At 44.5% G+C, this 26,181-nt stretch overlaps 1 protein-coding gene across 2 annotated transcripts in view; it reads left to right on the top strand.

Annotated features, from left to right (window-relative positions):
- TLCD3A (TLC domain containing 3A) overlaps window positions 1–26,181 on the top strand; it is a 54,416-nt gene that overhangs the window by 21,714 nt on the left and 6,521 nt on the right. For both annotated transcript variants that reach the window (XM_075589579.1, XM_075589580.1), the window contains 2 exons: window positions 19,878–20,094; window positions 21,987–22,082. In XM_075589579.1, coding sequence (XP_075445694.1) covers window positions 19,878–20,094; window positions 21,987–22,082 — 313 coding nt within the window. The remainder of the gene's footprint in view (window positions 1–19,877; window positions 20,095–21,986; window positions 22,083–26,181) is intronic.

The raw sequence follows: 26,181 nt of genomic DNA on the forward strand, positions 1-26,181 counted from the left end.
AATAATATATACACAAGTGAACATGTATAGTGAAAATTATTAAAAATCCTCCAATAGGGTGGCGAAAATATACCAATAACTGGTATGTATACAGGTGTTATTACACCACAATGTATTTCCCCTATAAGGGTCAATATACATAAATAGCAAAGGTGAATCACGTGTCACACCCAGTGCTTTGCTATACCTCTGGATTGTAAATATACAATCCAGTAAGGGTAGGTAAATAGAAGCAGCAGTCTGCACATCCACACAATGCATGAGCCACAACAGTGTTATACACATATCAAGGTCTGATTGTAAGGAATCTGGTGTCTAAGCGCCGTCAGCGCGACCATTACTCACCTCCCGTCGGTACTCAGGCGTCCAAGCGTCTGCAGCGCAATTCCCACATACCTCCGTTGTCTGCCACTGGCACTCTGGCTCCTCGCCATCACAGGATTGCACCAACCGAAGAGGTGCCTGTTGAACCGCAGCCTCTGCGTGTGTCCCCAGCTCCGCGCACTATGCGCACACGTGCGTCTGTCTCTGACCCCATGCGCATATGTGCGTCAGTCACCGAATCCACGCGCACACGCACGCCAGCTCCAGACGTTATGTGCATGCATTCCCAGCTTACAGAGCACACGCCTAACAGAGCACTTTTAACTGCTCCTGCAGTGAGGCGTCGCCCCCAAGCATCACACAGTCCCATGCAAATCAATAACTACACTCAGCTGGGCTGTAACACCTCCCTCCTATCAGGGAGGACTCTTTGCAGTCCTCCAGGCCTGCCCCCTCTTCCCATTGGCCTGCCCAGTTTTATTATGCCTGTGCTTCCCATCACTCGTCGCTCGACATAGTTCTGTATGGAAGCATTGGTATACTCTCTCAGTGACTCCTCAGGTATTGACGCGGATTGGACGACTACCCCCTCTGGCTCTCGACTTCGGCTCTACCTGGACTTCGTGACTTCTGGCGTCCCTGTAACACGGCTTGTACCTTCGACCATCCGCAACTCTCCAATCCCTGATCTTGGCAACGGCAAATACTACTCCTCCTCTACTACCGGTACCGGCAAGTATTGTCTTCGTTACTATACCTGGCCTGGCAACACTAACACCACACTCCGGACGCGCTCCCTTTGCTGCGGGTGCGTGTATCCCTACGCCCCACCTCAGCACAGGGGACGGGTCTGGTCTGCGGACAGCACCGGCGTAACATTATGTCGAGCCCACAAGACGCAGACCAGACTGAATTAGATATGTGGATTCCTAACCCCAAACCTTACGCAGGTGAATCTCAAGATTTTCGGGGCTTCATTAATCAATGTGAGGTACAATTTGAAATGGCCCCCCACCAGTTTTCTACTGGCCGAAAGAAGGTGGCCTACGTTTATAATCTGTTGACGGGTAGCGCACTGGCTTGGGCCTCCCCCATCTGGGAGCGGCGAGATGACCTTACCCAGAATTACTCAAGACGGAATTCAGGCAAGTGTTTGATTCCCCCGCACGTCGGGAGGTGGCGTCTTCTCTTTTACAGATTACTCAAGGGCGAAGACTGGTGACTGAATACGCCATAGAGTTCCGGACCCTTGCAGCAGAGACCAACTGGGAACAGGAGGCCTACGTCGCCGTATTCTGGCAAGGACTGTCAGACAGCATCAAGGATGTACTTGCTCTCCAACCCAGGCCAGGTCTTTTGAAGGATCTCATCACTCTGGCGATTAGAGTGGACCAACGTATTCAGGTACGCCGCACGGAGCGCCAGCGCACTCGCTCGGTAACCCCTTCGTCTCTCTCTCTCAGCACTACTACAGTCCCCAGGTCCACTTCACCGCTCCGTCCTTCCTTGGACTCGTCCGAACCGATGCAGTTGGGGGTTCAACGGGTTCGCACACCAATACGGCAATTCCGCCGCGCCGGGGAATTGTGCTATTATTGCGGACCTGCAAAAACATCGGACCCAAGAATGTCCTCCATCTCTGGAAAACGGGAACACCCAGTGAGTATGAAGGGGCTCTTCGTGGGTGTTATGTCTCCTCGTCCCCTTCCCCAAAAAGGATTCCCTAAGAAACTCACTATACCCGTGTGCCTCTCAGGCCGTAAGTTTCGCGTCTCCACAGTAGCCTTCATAGACTCTGGAGCCGGAGGCAATTTCGTGGATCAAGAGTTCGCCAAACACTATCAGATACCGTTCGTGGTGAAAAAGATCCCCATCGCCTTGGTCGGAATTGATGGGCATCCACTCACGCCTGCATTTATCTCATTAGAGACGGTTCCGGTTGTACTTTCCTCTGATAATCATAAGGAAACCCTGACCCTCGACGTAATTCAGGCTCCGGGAACACCCATAACCCTAGGTTTGCCATGGTTACAACTACACAACCCACGGATCGATTGGACATCCACCAACCCCATCACTTGGGAACCAAGGTCAGGCGAACCACAGCGACTCCTAGCGAATACCACCATTCCTGAGACGAACCTCCCTACGGTTTACCACCAGTTTCTGGACGTATTTAATAAGGTACAATCTGACCTTCTACCCCCACACAGGTCATATGACTGTCCTATTGACCTGATTCCTGGTTACACATTACCTAAGTCCAAGACTTATCCTCTGTCTCTCCCCGAAACTAAGGCTATGGACGAGTACATCCAGGAGAACCTGAAGAAAGGTTTTATTCGTCCATCTACTTCACCAGCTGGAGCAGGGTTCTTCTTCGTAAAGAAGAAGGATGGAACTTTAAGACCTTGTATCGATTATCGAGGGCTTAACCGCATCACCGTAAAGAATCGCTACCCACTCCCCCTTATCACTGAACTTTTTGATAGGTTGCAAGGTGCCAAAGTCTTCTCCAAGCTGGACCTCAGGGGAGCTTATAATCTTGTACGCATACGTCAAGGAGACGAATGGAAAACGGCCTTCAACACGCGTAGTGGCCACTACGAATACCTTGTGATGCCTTTCGGATTGTGTAATGCTCCGGCCGTTTTTCAAGATTTCATTAACGATGTCTTCCGTAAAGTACTCAACGACTTTGTCATAGTCTATCTGGATGATATCCTGATTTTTTCAAAGAATTTACAGGACCACATCTTTCATACATCTTACGTACTCTCTCGCCTTCGTGAACATCGCTTATATGCCAAGATGGAGAAATGTACCTTCCATCAGACTTCGACCCAGTTTCTAGGCTACATTATTTCCAGCGATGGTTTCATGATGGATCCGGACAAATTAAAAGCTGTTACTAACTGGCCTAGACCCGACTCTCTTAAATCCGTCCAGCGCTTCCTGGGATTTGCGAACTACTACCGCAAGTTTATCCGAGATTTCTCCAGAATTGTTGCACCTATCACAGCCCTTACGAAGAAGGGGCCCGATCCGTCGGTTTGGTCACCAGAGGCCAATACCGCCTTCAACACACTTAAGGAGGCTTTTGTGTCCGCACCGGTTCTCCATCACCCCAACACTGATCTCCCTTTCGTGTTGGAGGTGGACGCTTCTGATTCTGGCGCCGGTGCCATTCTATCCCAGAGACCTTCACCCCAAGAAAAATTGCATCCCTGCGCATTCTTTTCGAAGAAATTTACCTCAGCAGAGAGGAACTACGACGTGGGGAACAGAGAGTTACTGGCCGTTAAAATGGCACTTCAAGAATGGAGGCATCTCCTGGAAGGGTCGAGGGAACCATTCACCATCCTCACAGACCATAAGAATTTATTATATATAGAGAACACTCGCCGTCTGGGTCCACGGCAAGCCCGCTGGTCTTTGTTCTTTTCCAGATTTAATTTCCAACTGTCATATATTCCTGGGACTAAAAATGTCAAAGCCGATGCTCTCTCAAGACAACATTCTTCCGAAGAGAGACCAGAAGATTCCATGGAGACCATTTTACCTCACGAGAAGATTTTCACCGCATCTTCCTTCAGAAGCTTTGACAAGATCGTCAAGTCTCAAAGGTCCATTCCAAAGAACCTGAAGGTCCCCAAGGGCAAGCTCTTCGTGAGACCTAATTTCATACCCGAGGTTCTGGATTGGGGACATGCCTCGAGAGCAGCTGGTCATCCTGGCTACAAAAAGACTTTGGACCTTATACGTCGCAACTTTTGGTGGCCCAAGATGTCCAAAGACATTTTCGAATATACGCACGCTTGTCCGGTCTGTGCGCAAAACAAGACAATTCATCAAAGGCCTCACGGTCTTCTCCTTCCTCTGCCCATCCCAGAACGTCCATGGTCACATATATCAATGGATTTTATTGTGGAGTTGCCAAGGTCCAAAGGGATGAATACGATTTTAGTGGTGGTGGATCGTTTTTCTAAGATGGCTCACTTTATCCCGCTCAAAGGACTTCCCACCTCACCCGCCCTTGCTGATATCTTCACTGATCACATCTTTCGCATTCATGGTATTCCTTCGTCCATCGTGTCTGACAGAGGATCACAGTTCGTATCCAGATTTTGGAGAACTTTTACCAAAAGACTAGGGATCTCTTCTTCTTTTTCCTCAGCTTACCATCCTCAGTCCAATAGTCAAACAGAAAGGGTCAATCAGTCCCTGGAAAAATACCTGAGGTGTTTCATTTCCAATTCTCAGGATGATTGGGCACAACTTTTGCCATGGGCCGAATATGCTTTTAACTCCGCTACCAACGAGTCCACCCGAGAGTCGCCATTTTTCATCAATTACGGTTTTCATCCCCCATGTCTTCCCGTCTCCAACATTCCTTCCGGAGTCCCGGCTGTAGATGACGTGTCACTTCTCTGCAATCAGCATGGTCCAAGATTCAGTCTGCTCTTCTTACCGCCTCTCAAAGGGCCAAACATCAGGCAGATCGCCACCGCCGTCCGGCACCCAGATACAAGCCAAGGGATATGGTATGGCTGTCCTCAAGAAATATTTATTTGAAGGTACCTTCCCCAAAATTGGCGCCGAGGTTCCTGGGCCCTTTTCCGATAACTGAACAGATTAATCCAGTAGCATTCCGGCTTCAACTTCCCGACAGCATGAAGATACCAAACGTGTTTCACACATCTCTACTCAAGCCTTTCGTATCCAGTAATTTTTTCCCCAACCATAACCGTAGGCCTGATCCGGTTATTACCCAGAATAGGGAAGAATATGAGGTCCAGTCCCTGCTCGATTCTCGCATATCCAGGGGTCAACTGCAGTTCCTTGTGCACTGGAAGGGTTTCGGCCCAGAAGAAAGGTCTTGGGTTCCACTTCGTGATATCCACACTCCGGTTCTTCTGAAGACTTTCAGGAAGAAGTTTCCAAACAAACCATTTAAGGACCGTCCCGAGGCCGTTCCTGAAGAGGGGGGTACTGTAAGGAATCTGGTGTCTAAGCGCCGTCAGCGCGACCATTACTCACCTCCTGTTGGTACTCAGGCGTCCAAGCGTCTGCAGCGCAATTCCCACATACCTCCGTTGTCTGCCACTGGCACTCTGGCTCCTCGCCATCACAGAATTGCACCAACCGAAGAGGTGCCTGTTGAACCGCAGCCTCTGCGTGTGTCCCCAGCTCCGCGCTCTATGCGCACACGTGCGTCTGTCTCTGACCCCATGCGCATATGTGCGTCAGTCACCGAATCCACGCGCACACGCACGCCAGCTCCAGACGTTATGTGCATGCATTCCCAGCTTACAGAGCACACGCCTAACAGAGCACTTTTAACTGCTCCTGCAGTGAGGCGTCGCCCCCAAGCATCACACAGTCCCATGCAAATCAATAACTACACTCAGCTGGGCTGTAACACCTCCCTCCTATCAGGGAGGACTCTTTGCAGTCCTCCAGGCCTGCCCCCTCTTCCCATTGGCCTGCCCAGCTTTATTATGCCTGTGCTTCCCATCACTCGTCGCTCGACATAGTTCTGTATGGAAGCATTGGTATACTCTCTCAGTGACTCCTCAGGTATTGACGCGGATTGGATGACTACCCCCTCTGGCTCTCGACTTCGGCTCTACCTGGACTTCGTGACTTCTGGCGTCCCTGTAACACGGCTTGTACCTTCGACCATCCGCAACTCTCCAATCCCTGATCTTGGCAACGGCAAATACTACTCCTCCTCTACTACCGGTACCGGCAAGTATTGTCTTCATTACTATACCTGGCCTGGCAACACTAACACCACACTCCGGACGTGCTCCCTTTGCTGCGGGTGCGTGTATCCCTACGTCCCACCTCAGCACAGGGGACGGGTCTGGTCTGCGGGCAGCACCGGCGTAACACTGATACCACCAACAGCCATGATTAGTGGCTATATCAGATGAGAAATAGAAACACTTAGGAGCTTATGCACTAAACACCAATAAGCCACTTAGCGAGGCCTTTTTGGCAAAAAAGCCTACTGCTATTCAATAAGCACCGATAAGTTGGCGATTAAAGCCCTTTTTCGGCAACAAAAAAAAATTCCCAGGGAAAAAACGCCAAATGAACAGCGATAAGCCACTTATCGGTAGGTTTTCAAACTTGTGCATTTCTAGTAGCCCCGATTTTTAGCTTATCGAGGCTAATCGCGGCTCAAGAATAGAGATTTCCTCTCAAAATCGTCCCACCAGGAAAAGTTGTCAGCAAGGTGGCGAGACGGGACTTAGAAAAAAATGCATTTTTCCTGCATCATATTGATGCCGGAAGTCTCCGGAGCTGATATCCATTAATATCAACACCAGGGTCCTCCGGCATCAATCCAATGCAATAAAAATGCATTTACAGGCAACTTCATTACCTTAGCGGCTAACCGCTAAGGCACTGAAGGGGTTAAGGAACAACAGCAGCTTTATTGGGGGCAAAGGGGGTGAGTGAAGTGGGTACTTGGCCCTTCATTCACCCCCTCTGCCCCCAATAAACATTACAATATGTACGAACCACCAATGCACATCCCACTCACCCCCTGTGTGCCCACGTAAAACCATAATTAATTTTTTTATACACAGGATTGATACCAGAAGCCTGTGGGGATCCCCGCGAGTGTCCGTGGGTCTCCAGGTGGGTGTCTGGGGGTTCTCGGGTGGCCCCCGTGGGTGTCCGTGGGCCTCCAGGTGGCTCCCACAGGTGTCCGTGGGCCTCCAGGTGGCCCCCACGGGTGTCCGTAGGCCTCCAGGTGGCCCCCACGGGTGTCCGTAGGCCTCCAGGTGGCCCCCACGGGTGTCCGTGGGCCTCTAGGTGGTCCCCGCGGGTGTCCTTGGGCCTCCAGGTGGTCCCACAGGAGTTCTCGGGTTGTCCCCTCGGGTGTCTGGTGGCCCCCAGTTACATGGTTACATAGTAGATGAGGTTGAAAAAAGACTTACGTCCATCAAGTTCAACCTATGCTAAATTTAGACAACAGATACTTTATCCTATATCTATACTTGCTTATTGATCCAGAGTAAGGCAAACAAAAACCCCAGTTATGTCATCCAATTATATCTCATAAGGGGAAAAATAAATTCCTTCCTGACTCCAAGAATTGGCAATCGGATTAATCCCTGGATCAACATCCTTCCCATGTTTACTTATTTGGTATATCCCTGTATACCTTTCCTATCTAAAAAGATGTCCAACCTTTTTTTGAACAAATCTATTGTACCTGCCATCACAGTCTCCATGGGTAATGAATTCCACATTTTAACTGCCCTTACTGTAAAGAACCCTTTCCTTTGTTGCTGGTGAAATCTCCTTTCCTCCAACCTTAAGGGATGGCCCAGAGTCCTTTGTCCTGCCCGTGGGATGAATAATTATTTTGAAAGCTCCTTGTATTGTCCCCGAATATATTTGTATATAGTTATCATATCCCCTCTGTAACGAAAATGGGGTTAATCAGCGCATTAATAGAAGCAGTATGCTCAGCTGGTTAACCCTGTTTTGTACTAGGGATGAACGGGTTAATTTTATATGCACTATACATGTACTATTTTACCCTCTGTACCTTATTGTCCCCGTTTTCAAGGATTGTAAAGGCCTGCGTTAATGTATTACATTGTATATTACTAGTGTTTGGACACAAGATGCCGCTGCGCGAGCCAAGCCGCAAGCTAATTGGAGAAGCGTGGCGCGGTCTCTTTGTTCCGTTGAGTAACATATGTATCCATTACTGAGGCTTGAACTCGCAACCGCGAGGTCAATTGAATCAAAGGGTTGCGGTTTCAGTCTCAAGTGGGTACTGGTTACAATGTATCCAGTCCCGGTTAGTAGCGTAACTTGAAAGGCGGTAGGCAATTGACGTGGGAACTCGGTTAACTGCAGGTCAATTGACGTGAGAAGCCCATAGCCCAGCATTGCCAACTCAAGGAGAAGCCCCTAACTCGGGAACGGAATGGACTAGCACCCTGAAACTTGGTGTGCAGCCCAAGAGTAACACCCCAAGCACACACTTATTAAGAAATATAATTGTAGGATAAGTAAAACATATATTTTTTTATAAAGTGCCTTTCTGGTTGCAGTTTTAAAAGTACAGGCAGGATAAATTTTTTCTACTTGCCTTTGTAATGCACCCAGTGACCAAATGTTTTCACACCCATGAGCTGGGGGCACTTTCTTATGCAGCCTTCATAGACCCCATGTTGAGGCAGTGCCTATGAGTCTAGGGGAGTTTTGCAAATGAAAGCCCCCAGAGCCAGAAGGTGTGAATTAGCCGGGATGCTCACTGAATAGGAAATCCTGTTAGTCATCTGGGTTAGTTCACACCTTGAGACCAACTCCTAGCCTGGCAGATGCCAGGGAAAAGGGGAGTACACGTATGGTAAGCAGCCAAGATGTCAGGTTAGCACAGGCGCTGTACCAACGGGAAATCCCAATAGTGCCCACTCTGCAAACTGTGGGCAAGTTGCGGATTGGTGAGTAGGAAATTCCCACGAAGGGGATTGGGCGGGTATGTTGGAGATATGATCTCAGTCCCTATATACATGCCCCCCAAGCTATCCCCGTTGTCTTTCTTTTACCATGTGATTCAATTTCCACCTCGCTGATAAGAGCAGCAGCAACGATTCCAGAACGCAACAAGTTAATTTCATCGGAACCAAGGACAGAACTCTGCTTCAGGATTTCGTTAGGGCTGGGGGTTATCTAACGAACCCCAACGGACCAGAATGAACTTTGCACTATTCCATGATATATTGGGCTGGCAACGGGACGGCACTTTAAAAGACAATATTCCGGTGCTTTGTTTCATCTCTGGACATTTTATCCCGTTCTCCCCCTCAGTATGTGTTTTGTCAAGTATATTCTAAGGTTGTCGTGTGTCTGTCTATTAAGGAAATAAATGTCAGTGTATTTTGCCCAACTTGTGTGCTCAATCTAGTTTCTCAAAATATAAAATTGTTGATCAGGTCAGTCCACCGTGACACCCTCTTAACACCCTCTTAGACGCCTCTTTTCTAATGTAAATAAATCTAATTTAGCTATCCTCTCCTCATAAGTTAGATTGTCCATCCCCTTTATTAATTTGGTGGCTCTTCTCTGCACTCTCTCTAGTTCCATAATGTATTTTCTTAGGATTGGTGCCCCAAATTGTACTCCATATTCAAGGTGAGGTCTTACTAATGCTTTGTAAAGGGGCATAATTATGTTTACTTCCCTTCCATCCATTGCCCGTTTGATGCAAGATAAGATCTTGTTTGCCTTTGCAGCTACTGCATGACTTTGTGCACTATTGTTAAGCCTGCTGTCTACAAGCACTCCTAAATCCTTCTCCATCAAGGATTCTCCCAATTTATCCCCATTTAATTTGTAATTCGCCTTTTTATTCTTGCATCCCAAATGCATAACGTTCCATCTATCTGTATTAAACCTCATCTGCCATTTACCTGCCCACATTTCCAGTCTCTCCAAGTCATTCTGAAGAGGAAATTACATCCTGCTCTGATTCTATTACCTTACACAATTTAGTACCATCAGCAAAGATGGAGTCTTTGCTCTCAATGCCAACCTCAAGGTCATTAATAAACAAGTTAAAAAGCAGGGGTCCCAGGGGTCTCCCCTGTGTGCTGGCGTGGTTGTGGTGAAGTGGGGAATATTCTGCATATATTCTGGTCATGTCACAAAATCCAACAAACCTGGACGGAAGTGTTCACCTTAATACACAAGATCCTAGAAATCACTGTCCCTCATGACCCAGTATATATATTGCTAGGCAAGCCAATGGCCAATATTCCCCGAAAAAAAGCTAGAGTACTAGCCCAAATGTTAAATGCTACAAGGTGTACAATTGGCAAAAATTGGAAACAACCTGCCCCCCCATCCTTAAACCAAATAAATAACAAAATCTGGCATATAGTTTATATGGAAAAACTCTCAGCCTATCTGAACGGCTCTACCTCGCAATTCTCTGCGATTTGGGCTCCTTGGTTTCGCCATGCAGGTATATCCCCATATATAGATTGTAATATTTGGAACAGAGTGATACATGTGATAATCAAATTGTTGTGTACAATGCCATATTTCTACAAATGCTACCCCTCCCCCCCTCCCCGATCCCCCCCCTTTATCTGTTTTATGTTTTGTTCATTTTTATTTCGTATGTCAAAAAAAATGCTCAATAAAAATGTAAGTAATAAAAAAAAAAAACCAGGGGTCCCAGGACCGATCCCTGAGGTACTCCACTCATGACTTTAGCCCAACCGTAGGGTGGTCCCCACGGTTGTCTGGGGGCCCATGCGTGATTCCCGGGGCCCCTGGGTTGTCACCATGTGTGTCCGGGGGTCCTCAGGTGGTTCCCGGGTGTCCTCGGGTGGTCCCCAGGGCCGCCAACAAGGGGGGTCTGCCGGGGCTAGTGTCTTGGGCCCGCTGGCTGGGCGGGGCCTTGCCGGCGCTGCAAATTTCATCTGGCCAGGCCCTGCTGCCGGTCGCAGCCGGGCCCCGGCTCTCAGCTGTTCTGGTAGGGTTGCAAGTGTGGCTGCAAGGCACCCAGTGGCAGGTCTCTCTTATGTGAGAGCCGGAAGTCAGCTCGGCATCAGACACCTTGTGGGACAGACATTGAGTGAGAACTGGGGCCGACGGCAACTGCTGGGACCTGCTAATGGACACCCCCCACCCCCTAGCCATCACGCAGCCACCGGCCTACTGGCCCCCATTTTTGTATATATATAGTTGGAGTATATTTTTTTTAGATGCATTGGGGTATTTTTTTTTTTATATATATTTGGGTGGGTTTTATATGTATTATTTGTTTTTATATGCATTGATCTATATATATATATATATATATATATATATATATATATATATATATATATATATATATATAATCTATCTATATCATTGGAAGGTTGTCAAACTGTAAATGCTATATATGATATGATGATTATTTGACGAGCGATTCATCATGAATCGTATGTGGACCTCAAAAAGCTGAGTCACTAGCAGAGCAGAGAAGTACTCATCTCCATGGTTACACTGATGGAGGATTATTATGCAATAACAGGTCCTTGGCTAAATCATGCCCCTTGATTGCTCATCTTCTTTGAAGCATCCATTTGGTACAATTGTTGAATGACTCATTATATGCAATACCAGGACCCCTTTATATTTTTACCTCTGTGTTGGGCTAGATTTTGTGCTCTTACATTATGGTTACTATGTCACTATGCATCACAGATCTGGACTGCAGCCACACTTAATGTATGCAATGTCACGATGGACACCAACTTTTATCAACACATTTATATTTCTGGGTACTTGATTGAACAGAACAAGTTGCAAAATAAATTGTGATTTATTTCCTTAATAGACAAACACACGACATCTGCAGAATACACTTAAAACAACACTTACTGGGATAAGGGAACGAAATAAATTGTCCTTGGAACGAAAGAAATTGTCCTTTGCCTGCAAGCGCCAGAAATGCAACCTTGGTTTAAAAGTCCTGTGGTTACGTTGTAATTAAACCCTTCACTCCTGGACCGGTTGCCGCTGTGCTGGAACAAAGTCTTGCATCTTTACATCATGGATCAAAATTCAGGAATCACACTGGGGCTACCTGGGGAGCCACAGTTATAGATTGGCCAAAGCTATCTTTAACATGTGGATCCAATCCCCCTCGTGGGAACCATTAACCCACCAATAGCCAGTTTACCCACAGTTCAGAAGACCGCAAAAGGGCTGTCTGGTGGGCAGGGCGCATGGGTCAGGTTGACGCCCATGCCACTTAGCATACCTGGGCTACACCCATAACTTGGTGCTGCTGAGTCTGATTTCTGACCCAGAGGTGTCACTAACCTGACATCTGTTGTGCATCAGTATGCCAGTTTTGTGTGCCAGCATACATTATGGGTCTCTGGGTCTTTTCATAACTGACACTCTTTTAGACAGGGAGATGCTAAATCAGCGAGACCCCTTTTGAGGCTCCGTCATAAAAATACCCCCAGCTCATTCACCCATATCACTGCTAGATGTCCAAGTAATTCCTGCTTGGACTTACAAAAAATACCTCTGGACTTACAAAAAATACCTCCTGCCTTACATTTACAATCTGCAGTTTATACACACTTTATTAAAACACCATGTTCTGTTCGTGTCATAACTGTAAAAATGATATGTACGTGCATGTAGTGGTTCACTGTATTTGCACCTCAAAAATCAGGTTTCTGGGTGTTTTCGTTCTAGAATTAGTATTTCTCATTGAAATGCCAGCTGCTAGACTGCCATCATGTGTCGGTTAGAGGGAATGGCAAGCAATGCATTTTTTCTTTTAACCTGGCAGGCAGAGAATGGCCTGCAAATGGGGGATAAAAATGGCTAAGGGCAAACACAGTAATGCATAGCAATTCAGTTTAACTCCTTCCTCCCCACGTCACATGCAATAATTTGGTGTTTTCACTTTTGTGCCTTTAAGTTTGTGCTCAGGCTTTATAATGACCCAACAAGTGTTTTATGTCTAATGACTATATATATATGACAAGCATTCTTTTATTATTGTTTATATCTACTGTGTGGTGTTTATACCTGGTTTCAGGGATTCTGCCCCTCTCTGGCTCAGCCAATCTTAGCAGTATGCTAATATCCATCAACACATCACGTGATCTAGGTGTTATACGTTATTTGGCTTTTCCACTATGTTGCTCTCATGCTTCCAGCAATTTTAGGCATTAGGGCTTCTCCGATTTAGCTTTGTTGTTACTGTTGGCGGGGTTCGCAAACTGCAGACAGCATGCACGCATGCGCGGCAGATCCAAGATGGCCGCTGCGTCTCTGGTAGCTTTGCAACGTCAGATATAAGCCTAGTCAAGCGCGTTTAGGTAACAGCACTTGCTACTTCATTGCACATGCGCAACGAGTCCGCAGCACTAATTCCCGGCTGATAGGATTCATAATGGCTACATATGCATTACAAGGATCCCCAGGCATGCTGTTTTTGGCGGGCTCTTGCCAGGTATAATTGATTAATTATTCAATTGCAATTAGTGTGATTAAACTGCACTTGTTTTATGGGTTATATATGTGTACACTGTCAACCATTCACTACACCACCTTGAGAAAGGTCCCGTTGGGAGACCGAAACGTTGGTTATTGTGCCATTTTTCTAATACAATACTTGTTTACCTACTTACCTGACTGCTGCCCTCTGATTTCGCGTCAAAACGGTATCATATATTGTATATTATATATAATCTCCATCTCCCCAGTCCCATATTTAACTCCCCCAGGCCCATATGTATCTCCCCCCACCAGACCCATATTTAATCCTCCTCCCCAAGCCCATATTTGAACACCACCCCCCTAGGCCCATATTTAAACACCCCCCGGACCATATTTAAACACCCCCCCGGCCCATATTTAACCCCATCCCACCGGCCCATATTTAACCCCCCGAGGCCTTTTGTCACCTTGGATGTAGCATTGGGTATCTTTGTCTTTTGTTGAAAATATTAAAATAAACAGATTGCATGTTTTTGTTTTTTTCCGTATAAATAATAACAAGAAAACAGTTAAGTAAAAGGTTGTGTGTGAAAAAAAATGTTTCCGTAGTAGGTGCGCTATGGGTTGAGGGGGGCCTGCTCTTTTCATTTGTCCTGGTCCCCATGATTTCTGTTGGCGGCCCTGGTGGTCCCGGCTGGCTTGCGGTACCAATCCTGTAGCACAAAAAAAATGTGGCATACATTGCAATAAATACATCTCCCCCCTCCCCCTCCAACACATACAGTACAGTAATGGGCAAAATAACAATTATCCAGATATGGATAATAGCTCATTGCCCATTATAAAATAAAACATTAGCCAGCCAGCAATAAATAAAACATTTTACTTACCCCTGCCATCTGCTTACTCCTGTCCTCGTCAGCATACTGCAGGTCCATTTCCTCGGTTGCCAGAAAGAATACAAGAGAAAATACAATCTAATGGCCCCTAACCCCCTTAATCACCTTAGCGGTTAATGACCGCTATAGTAATGAATGGGTTAACCCACACTCCCCCGCTACCCACCCGGGAGGCCAAAGTACCCACCCCAGGACCACTATACCCACCCTGTACCCATTGATTGGCATAGTGGTATATCATACCCATATAATATGGGCATGATAAGCTACTATAGCAGTCAATGGTCACCTTAATAAAAAAGCACGAAGGCCAAAAATACACAATAATAAAACATATACACAAGCACCTAAACATCCCAATTCGATAAATAAAAGCGCTAGTCAACCAATTAAATACATAAATAAAAGCACTTTCCAACAATCAATTTAATAAATTAAAGCACTAACTAAGAAAACAATTAATTTTAAACATTAGCCAACAAAACAATTAATTTTAACCACTAGCCAACAAATTAATAAAACCACTCGCCAACACATCAATTAAAACCAGTAGCCAACAAAACAAATAATTAAGAATGCCAAGACAATCCTAAAATATACTCAACAAGCCATCCAAATGCTAAACAATTTAATCCAAACAATAAACAGAAATAGAAAAAATAAGTCGATAGCCAATGCATTTTTTGGCAAATGCTTGTTTTCTATCCCTAATTATTTATACCCTAAAGGGGCACAGATTAATACATTATCAGTCAATGTGCAATGAAAAACAGAAAGGTATATTTACTTTATGCTGGCTGGCTAATGTTTTAGTTAATATTGGGCAAATGAGCTATTATCCATATCTGGATAATAGTTATTTTGCCCATTACTGTACTGTATGTGTTGGGGGGGAGATGTATTTATTGCAATGTATTCCGTATTGTTTTTGCAACAGGATTGGTACCGCAGGCCAGTGGGAACCACCCGAGGGACCACCACAGATACGCACAGGGACCAGCTGAGGCCCCCGGACACCACGGGGACCGCCGCCGGCCTCTGGTATCAATCCTGTGTATAATAAAAAAAAAAAGGGAAATGTGAGGTGGGGGGGAGGTGAGGTGCACGGGGTTAATGTGAGGTGGGGGGGGTGAGGTGCACGGGGTGATGTTAGGTGTAGGGGGGGTGAGGTGGAGTGATGTGAGGTGTAGTGGAGTGATGTGAGGTGCAGGGGGGGTGAGGTGCAGGGGGGGAGAGTGATGTGAGGTGCAGGGGGGGAGAGTGATGTGAGGTGCAGGGGGGGAGAGTGATGGGAGGTGCAGGGGGGGTGAGGTCTGCAGGGAGGGAGGTGTGTGGTCTGCAGGGTGGTATTTTGTGTTATGAGGAGGGGAGTATTGTGTATGGGTGAGGGGGAGAGAGGGGGGTGTGAGATAGAGGGTGAGTCTCGCAAAGGTTGATGATGAGTGCAGGGGGAGATATGAAGATGAGGGGTGTTGGGGGAGATATATGAAGATGATGGGGGGTGCTGGGGCAGATAGGATGATGAGGGGTGCTGGGGGAGATTGAGGGGTTCAGGAGGAGATATGAGGATGATGATGATGATGAGAGGTGCTGGGGAGATATGATGATGTCATTTACCCGTGTGGCCCGAATCTGTTATCCTTGGAGCAGTTTGGCCCTTCTCGCTTTACAAGTTGTGCTTGCCTGCGCTAAGATAATGAAGCAGGTTTAATGTAATTTTTTATTAATAGTGTGTGGAAGCAGAGGGTCTCCTGAGCTGAACCGCTTTGGTTTCTGCCTAAGGGACCCCATGCTTCCCGAGTTTTCAGCGCTTAGTGCATAGGCCTCATAGTAGTAGTATGAGTAAGGCCGAGTCCATAGAAGGACAGGCCGCGCTGAGCCGTGCGGATGCTCCGCACTGAGCCCCTGCATCCTCAATGAGGATGCCTTGAGAGGGGGCTCACGCGAGCGTCCGCAGGCGTGCTGAGGCGCTAGGAGTTTTCAGCCAACAGCCAAGCTGTTTTTCAGCGCGCTATCGGCTGAAAACATCCAATCAGCGCGGTGTGTCGCGGGCGATTGGCCCAGCGACGTCACTGCCCCGCCTCCCTCAGTCTCCCCCCGCCTCCGATCGCGCCTGCTGGCTCGCCTGCATGGGCATGAAATCATGCAGATTTCAGCAGGCTGTTGCAGGGTGTCCTAGCCTGTGTGACAAAAGTATCAGACCCTCCAGTCTATGGCTGAGTTTATAGTGGCGTAGTGCTTGCTGAGGCGCGCTGAGCATATATTCAGAGACCCATTATATGTTATGGTGCCATTCAGAGTGAAAGTTTCCGCTTGATTGCTCACGCTTGCTGAACCTCGCTCAGCTTCCAGCTACAGGCAAATCTGTGTTTCTGTGCTTGCTGGAGAGGAGGTGCGGTCACGTGACCCACTGCCGTCCAATCAGTCCGAGAGCGGCCATTGTTCCCTGATCTGACTTTGATCTGACTGATCCTTACTCAATAAATACATTCAAAAACCAGCACCGTTTTTGCCCCCCCCCCCCCAAGCTCCGTTTTTGCCCCCCCCCCCCCCCAAGCTCCGTTTTTGCCCCCCCCCCCCAGCTCCGTTTTTGCCCCCCCCCCCCAAGCTCCGTTTTTGCCCCCCCCAGCTCCGTTTTTGCCCCCCCAGCTCTGTTTTTGCTCCCCCTCCAGCTCTGTTTTTGACCCCCACCTCCGTTTTTGACCACCCCAACACACAGTGCAGACACACACAGTGACTGACACACACACACAGACACATACACACTCACACCCCCTTCCCCCCACCCCTGCCTTCCCCTCACCCCCCGCCCCTGCCTTCCCATCACCCCCCGCCCCTGCCTTCCCCTCACGCCGCCTCCCGTCTCCCGCCTCTGCCTTTCACCCACCCGCCGCCTCACACCCCTGCGCCCCACAGCCGCCGCCCGACTCACCACCCACCCGATGCCTCCCGCCTCACACCCACCCGCCACACACGCACTCCTACGCACCGACATCACTGACCAGCTGCCGCCCGCACTCAACAGACACCCACCGCCTCACACCCGCTCACGCCCTAGCGGGACCCCCACCCACAGCCAGCACTCACTACCCACCCGCCACCCGTACTGAACACCCACCCGCTGACTCACCCGCTGACTCACACCCTAGCGGGGACACACCTCACATTTTTAAACAACATCGTATTACATTTTCTTCCATGTTTCTTTTCAACATTATTATACAACCTTTCCATCAAATAGTCAACCTATTGTTCCCCTATTTATACATTATACTACCTATTACGAATTTACATCCCGGGCAACACTGGGTATATCAGCTAGTGATATATATATTTTGGATATATCTATATATATCATACATATATATATACATACATACATATCCATCACACAGATCCCTGTCCCGCCTCCCGACCCGCCTCCGCCCCGCCTACCAGAGCACACGCTCTGTCTGAGGGACAAGAACATGAAAAGCAGCCGCTTGGTAAGCGAGAGGTGAGCATCAGCGCTGGAGAGCACGGCCACTCTCCACTATAAACTCAGCCTATCGCATCAGTGATAAAACAGAGATAGACATATAAACGACAGCCTTTGATGCCCTAAAAAGGTCTAGTGTAATCCAGTCACTTATCTTTCAAACCACAAATAAAGTGTGCAGAAAAAACAGCTAGACAGCCGAGTAAACCAGGATAGAAGCCATGCTGCGGCTTGAAGCTGTCGCAGCCATGCCTCCTGACGTCACCGTTGTGACAGGGTATCGACTACGTCACTTTGACATCTGGAGGCATGGCGGCGACATCTTGAAGCAGCAGCACGGCCTGTATCCTGGTTTACTCTGCTGCCTAGCTGATTTTTCTGCGCACTTTATAAGTCCTTTTTTCAAGTACACAAATAAAAAACAAAAATTACCAATTTTTTTTTTTTTTAAAAGAGTAAAATATTAATTTGACATGTTATTGCTATAAAACTATATACATCTTTATTGTTCACATATGTATTTACAATTTTGATAAGAACATAGAAATTCAAACCTTATCAATACAAGTGTAAATATAAACATTCGTTTCAAGTGGCCTCTACATTCATGCAGAGGTCTATTGCACATACAGTATATAATGTCATTTTAAGTTGATGGCATATAATGTGGAATACAGATCTCTGTTCTGGGGCCCCTACTCTTCTCAGTGTTCATCAATGATTTTCCTACAGCTTGTAAGGGAGCTTAAATACACATGTATGCAGATGACACAATCTTATATGCACACAGCCCTAGCCTCTCTGACCTTGAACACACACTTCAATCTGACTTTTTGATACTTGAAAATTGGATTTCCTTAAACACTGGCAAGACTGTAAAAATCGTATTTGGGACCAAGGCTACAATTCTAAAGCTTCCAATGACTGAGCTCCAGATAAGAACCAACGCTAAAACCACCCTAATGCCTGTTATTAGTTTTAAATACTTGGTTTGCGTCCCATTTAACATTCGGGAAGCACATTGATACCCTGACATCCAAAACCTATGCCAAACTAGGTGTACTTTACAGGAGCAAATCCTCCCCAAGTCTGCTGGTCAGAAAGCGTATCGCACAGCCGATGCTAATGCCAATTATTGACTATGGGGACATGGTACACGGCTCGGCACCCCAAAGCCACATTAGCAAACTTGACACACTCTACAATTCAAAATGCCGTTTTGTTCTCCAATGCAACTACAACACACATCACTGCGAAATGCTCAAAGAACTAAATTGGTCATCTCTTGAGTCTAGGCGCAAAGTTCACCTTTCCTGTCTTGCCTTCAAATACTTTCTGGGCAAGCTACCCATCTACCTGAACAAACTCCTCACCCCCCACCACATGCAACACTTATCATCTGAGATCTGTCTCCAAAAGACTGTTCATGGTCCCATGGTTCAGCAAAGTATCCGGCCGCTCCTCCTCCTCCTCCTCCTCCTCTTACCGTGCACCCCAAAACTGGAACAATCTATCGGAGACTCTCACATCCGCCACCAGTCTAAGTTCTTTCAAAAGTAAAGCTGTCTCACATTTTAATCTGGTCCGTAACTGCTACCTAAGTCTATAATATATATTATCTCTAACTGTGCATGCTATGTCTTGTATATAATGTATACCCTGTCCCCTTAATGTAACTATGTATTTGTAACCATGTATTATTTGTCATAACTTATTTGCCCAGGACATTCTTGAAAACGAGAGGCAACTCTCAATGTATTACTTCCTGGTAAACCATTTTATAAATAAATAATGTGGAGCACTTCTTTGCGTCCTACATTACAGTACCTTGTTTTTATTGATTGGTGTTTGAATGTATATACTCCTATAATCATTTTATAATAAATTTGTATATCTTTTTATAGCAATCACACTTTTCATTCATATTTTGTGACACCACTCCTCCCCCCCCACCCCTCAAAAGTATTGGTATTTTTGTTTTAGATTTGTTTTTTTCCCCAGTGCAATCACCACGTTTTGTTGCTTGATCCTCCAATGTCGTCGTTAGCAAAATTAAATTGTAAATCTTTTGTAAGGAAGGAGTTTGTGGCACTTGTAGTTCTACGGTGTTCGTCTCTGCATACAATGGTGGTACTGCACAGAAGTATTAACGCTTTGCAAACGTCTCTCTTCCCCAGACACTGGCTGGCCACGTCGTACATCTGGTTAATAATTCCATACATGGTATATGATACGTATGCCATGTATCTCCGCCACTGGTACAGATGCCAGAACAAGCAGACCCTGGCTGGGAAAGATCACTTTGCCACGGCAATGGACAGTTTCCTGCGGAAAGATTTCCTCATGCTTGTTCATCACACGGCAATTCTAACCATCCTTGTGCCTATTGCGCTGGTAAGATTTGCTTAGAAAAGTCCCCCTCCCCCCCCACTGTCTGAAGTGATTCATTTGCTTTCAGGACCACTACTTTGTATTCATAGTCAACTTCCACTTCTTTAGTAAAAAATGGTGCAATCCCTACCAAAAGGCACAGGGTAACATTGCAAGAATCCCAGAGTACTAAAGTGATTGTCCTATTTACTTTGAATCCTTTTCGCTGCCAGAGCGCTCTGCAACACATTGGTACGCATTACATAAAGATTGTAAAATCCTCCCAAAGTATCGGAGTACTTTGGAAATGTTAAAAACTGTGTATACTTGTGGGTTTTTTGTGTCAACTAGACTTAACATGCAACTGTCCTTAGTTCACTTTTTGTCCCCTTTAATAAATAATAAGTTCCCTACCCTCTGCTTGATTTTGAAGTAAATTTTTTTTTACTCTTAACAAAAAAAATGTCCCTGCAAATATATAATCAACCTAGAAATATCTTCCTTTGTTGAACACCTTCACAGTTTGAGGACTGCAGTAAATTTCTGTGCCATGCATTGTGGGCTCTGCTTGCATCAAGGCATTGGGTTCTTTGTGAATGGTAAATAATGCTTGCTTCCCAGCTTGAGCTTTTGCTCTCTAACATCATTGGAACGTGCATGAAATGCAAATACCATCTTCTCTTCTTGAACCACGTAGGGTCATATTTACTAGTCACTCTTCTGCAGCATGACGCATTCTGGAGCTTGGACACATTTTACAGCCCATTTAAGTCAATGTGCTGTAAGTTGTTGTTGAGTCTTATGGCAGGAGACTTAATACATTTATGCCATAAATGTCAAATTGACAGGGATCTCTGCTGCTACTTAGAGACTTTGGCGCTACCTCTGCCTATTATATTTTTTGTTTTCCACTGTGATCTAACTACAGTAATTATCGTATTTTTTTTTTCTTTAAATAGCAATTACTTTTGCAACTTACAGAAATTATGGGGCTATTGAGTACAGAGCAATAACCATGGCTGATCAACTAACTTAGGCATTAAAAGCGGTAATTCACCACCCCCCCCATCCTGCCATTAGATCAGTATGTTTTTCTATCATCTGGGATTGTGAAATCGGTAGTGAATTTCAGGTTTAGAGACAGGTACTCTGCTTGACCCCCTAGGTCAAACAACCTTTGAAATAAATAATTAAATAACACACAAGGATTATCTGAATGCTGGGGATAAATATATTTAAAAGGGCGAAACACAGAGTTGCCCGTGCACCCACCAATAAGCTTATGTAAAGTAAAAAATGCGCTTTTATTTTATTACAGGATGGAAACCTGGGGGTCCCTGGACCTTAGTTTCATCTCCTGAGTGCCTCTGGTTTTGGAGATATTTACCAATGAAGGTATCAGAGTTTGTCTCTTCCAGGGGGAACAAAAAGGTGTTTAAAATTTACTACGTCATGCGGGCCAATAGGAATCTGCAACCTCATCCGCTGTGGCCATCTATTGTCCCACTGGATATTTAAAATACCTATACCTTTACTGGAAAAAATCTCTTGAGCTGGGAGTGTCTCAGCTGCAAATAACGAGCTTCAGCTCCGGGAACCACCTGTTCCCATCCTGTAAGAAATTAAAATAGGGGGGAATTAGCGACTTGCTGCTTTAAAGTTGCATTGAAGACATTTTTAAAAACACCAGTAATAAGAGTGGAAATACTTTTGAGGTGTCTTATCAAAGCAGTATAGCATCTTTTTTGATGTTTTAAATAGGTGTTACAGATCAAAGATCACTGCATTCCCCCTGGGAAAAAATGGGGGGGTAGGGGGAGTTGGTAACATAGTAGTAATAACATATATATATATATATATTTTATAATTTGCTGATCGTATAACGCAGAGCAATGCTTATTTTCTCATGTGTGTAGTTTTTTAGACGCGATATTGGGGATTTCTTTGTCGGCTGCCTCTATGTAGCAGAAATGAGCACTCCATTTGTATCGCTTGGCAAAGTTCTAATACAGGTATGTTTCTGTGAACATTGACTCATTTGCTGTTAGGATGGAGAAGTTCCACCCACCCCCATCTCCTTGTAAAATGTACATACTGTGATTGCATGCCGACCTACTGTAGTCATCTAGGAACATCTTTCCTCACAGTAATGCTAAGGAACAATGTAGATGTGATGCTCTAAAATTGTGACCAGTCCTGTAAGTTGAATATCCAAATGTATAAATCCACAATGGGTTAATCCAAAACACGATGGAGTGCCCCTAATAATATTGATTAGGAACTGGTGGGAATTAGTGTACTAGTGGAGTTGGCTTGACACACACAACTATAACACATAATAGCACCCAATCAGCACAATACTTATAAATGGACAATGTCCGTGGTAGACAGGAATAAAATATGGCACTGCGGCACTTTACCTGTGCTACCCAAGGGGCACTCTTGTCGTTGGCGGCATGCAATCCATCCGTTGTAGGTCCAGGAAAATAGAGAGTGTGGATAGAGCACAGCCAGGGATATCCTGTATATTGCGTGCAGGAAAAGAAGAAACAGCCAGGCCACTCCAGAGGTAACAAAAAGTAATACTTCATTTATTGCATGCTGAACATACAGAAAAAATGGACTAGGTAAACGCACCTACGCGTTTCGTACTCGATGTACTTTATCAAGGTGACAACAGTGTAATAAAGCTGCTTCTTTATACTCACCCGAACTACCTCTAAGCCAATAGGATGCCGCGTCATTAACCCGTGTCACGCAGGGTCACGGCGACATGAGAAGCAGTCACCTGCATCTGCGCAGAATCGCGGAGAAAGGGCACGCACAGCCATAGGCTGGGCAGTTCGGGCAAAGTACAGGACCTAACTTACACTAGACACTACAGCCCACGGAATGACGTCATCAGCGCGCATCACGGAGCGTGGTCTCGCTGACGTCACGTCGTATCCAGTAGCCTGGTGGAACATGTGACAACTTATTTTACAAATCAAAACTTTATTGAAACTGGACATTACTGTTTAAAATAGAAAAAACAAAATTTTTAAAACACGAATAACTTGTTGCAATAATAGCAGCAACCCTACGTAGCAGTATACTGTGTCAGTAAAAAAGAAATGGTGATAAAGATAAATAATAAATAACCAATAAATAAACAAATGATAATCATAACATTAAATAAATAGTTATGGTACTAAAAACATCACAATGTAACATTAAATAATCATACCATTTGTCCTACCATATAATTAAGAAGTATATACTTCTAAAGATTTTTGATTATACATATGAACACAGTATCCATACATAGGGAAAAATTAAAACACCTTGTTTATCAAAGAGGACAAAAATAGTGTTTGTCAAACAATTTGAGAATATTAGCCATTATGTAACTGAATAAAAAATATATATTGAAAAAATGTACATAATCTCTGTATGACATTAAGCTTGAGTAATAACACTATATAGAGAAGAGGAATACATTGATAAAGAATTTGTTGTTATACATAAAGATCGCCTGTTAACAGAATAAATCATGAACATTGATTGGGATGCACTATAAATATGTGTATAATATCTAAAGTAACATACAAATATAATTACAATAAGATTAATGATCTAAGCGTTCATAATTATGAACAATTGTGTGAATCATAATTGTTATAAAACAATTATAAAACAATTTGTAAAAAGAAAATGGAAAACATTATTAGAAAAATTATTATAAAAAAATCATAAAAAGTGACTTAAATCCCAATCAATGTTCATGCCCAGGGGTGTTCTTGTTCTCAGGGTAAAAATCCAAAAAGACTCTCGTCTATCTAACTGTTTAATCCTGTCCCCTCCTTTTATGGTCACGGGAACATGTTCTATGCCCTGAAAGGTGAATGTGTTGCTGTTACCATAAGGACAACTAGAAAAGTCTTTTGAGACGGGTGATTTTTGATTATACATATGAACACAGTATCCATACATAGGGAAAAATTAAAACACCTTGTTTATCAAAGAGGACAAAAATAGTGTTTGTCAAACAATGAGAATATTAGCCATTATGTAACTGAATAAAAAATATATATTGAAAAAATGTACATAATCTCTGTATGACATTAAGCTTGAGTAATAACACTATATAGAGAAGAGGAATACATTGATAAAGAATTTGTTGTTATACATAAAGATCGCCTGTTAACAGAATAAATCATGAACATTGATTGGGATGCACTATAAATGTGTATAATATCTAAAGTAACATACAAATATAATTACAATAAGATTAATGATCTAAGGTTCATAATTATGAACAATTGTGTGAATCATAATTGTTATAAAACAATTTGTAAAAAGAAAATGGAAAACATTATTAGAAAAATTATTATAAAAAAATCATAAAAAGTGACTTAAATCCCAATCAATGTTCATGCCCAGGGGTGTTCTTGTTCTCAGGGTAAAAATCCAAAAAGACTCTCGTCTATCTAACTGTTTAATCCTGTCCCCACCTCTTATGGGCACGGGAACATGTTCTATGCCCTGAAAGGTGAATGTGTTGCTGTTACCATAAGGACAACTAGAAAAGTCTTTTGAGACGGGGTGATTTTGATCCCCTTTATTAATAAGCCGTAAGTGCTCAAGAATTCTGACTTTTAAGCACCTAGTTGTCCTTCCGACATACTGTCGACCACATCCACATTTCAATAAGTAAATGACATAGGTGGAGTTACAATTTATAAATGACTTAATAGTGTAACTTTTCCTTGTATTGAAAGAACAAAAGTTTTATTTTTATTCATTTTAGAACAAGCTTTACAATGGGAACATGGATACGTTCCATGAGGTAGAGATGATCTATCTCCTTTTGTAGATTCAAAGAGACTTGGTGATAGAAAATTTGACAAGGTTTTAGCTCGTTTGAAAACAACATTGGGACCTGATGCGATATAAGGTTTTAAAATCGGATCCAGTGACAATACTTCCCAATGTTTTCTCAGAATTTTCTTAATTGCTCCAGCTTGTTTACTAAATGGGGTAATAAAGGAGGGACTGGTATTGACTCTCGTTGGCTTTGATTTACGTTTCAATAATATTTTCCTATCCATAGTGGATACTTCAAGGAGAGATATGTCCAAGTCCCTCTTATTATAGCCCCTCTGTAAAAAAAAGTGTATACAAATCTTCTGCTTGAAGTAAAAAGTCATGTTCACTCGAGCAATTATGACGTGCCCTAATGAACTGACTTTTAGGTATCCCTCTGAACATGGCGGGAGGGTGACAGCTGTTGGGCCTCAAAAAGGTATTGCGTGAATATGGTTTTCGATGAAGAGTGGTCTGAATACTCAAAGTAGTATTGATGTATAAACATAAATATAAATAATTAATATGTTGTGCATTATATGAGTGAGTGAACTGAAGATTAAAATTATTAGTGTTAAGTGACAAAATAAATTCGTGTAAAGTCGTGACGTCACCCTCCCAAATCAATAACAAGTCATCAATAGAACGCTTGTAAAACAAAATGTGCTCCCTATATTTGTTAATTTCTCCAAACATGTGGAACAGCTCCCACCACCCCATAAAGAGGTTGGCGTATGAGGGGGCAAAACTGGTGCCCATAGCTGTTCCACGCGTTTGGAGATAATGAACCCCATTAAAAAGAAAAAAATTGTGGGTGAGAAGAAAGTGAATAGAATCTAAAATGAAAGTGACTTTTGCAGGTGATAAATCAGACCGATTGAGAAAGTACCCAGCAGCTGTCAATCCATGTTTATGGGAAATGACAGTGTATAGGGATGTGACATTCAATGTCATCCACATCAAATTGCGTTTCCATCTGAAGCCATCAAAAGTATTGATTAAATCACTACTATCTCTAATATAGGACGGTAGTTTTTGCACCAATGGTTGGAGAAAATAATCCACATACCGTGAAACACCATCTCCCAAAGAATCAATACTAGAAACAATTGGCCTCCCAGGAGGGGAGACCGATGTTTTATGAGTCTTCGAGAGATGGTGAAACACGGCAATGGTGGGTAAAGGTTTGTACAGAAAATCTAAATCATTGTCATTTAATACTCCTAACATAGAGCCTAGATCTAAAAGATGTTTTAACTCCCTTAG

Source organism: Ascaphus truei, chromosome 3, assembly GCF_040206685.1.
Source record: "Ascaphus truei isolate aAscTru1 chromosome 3, aAscTru1.hap1, whole genome shotgun sequence".
NCBI classification, from domain to species: Eukaryota; Metazoa; Chordata; class Amphibia; order Anura; family Ascaphidae; genus Ascaphus; species Ascaphus truei.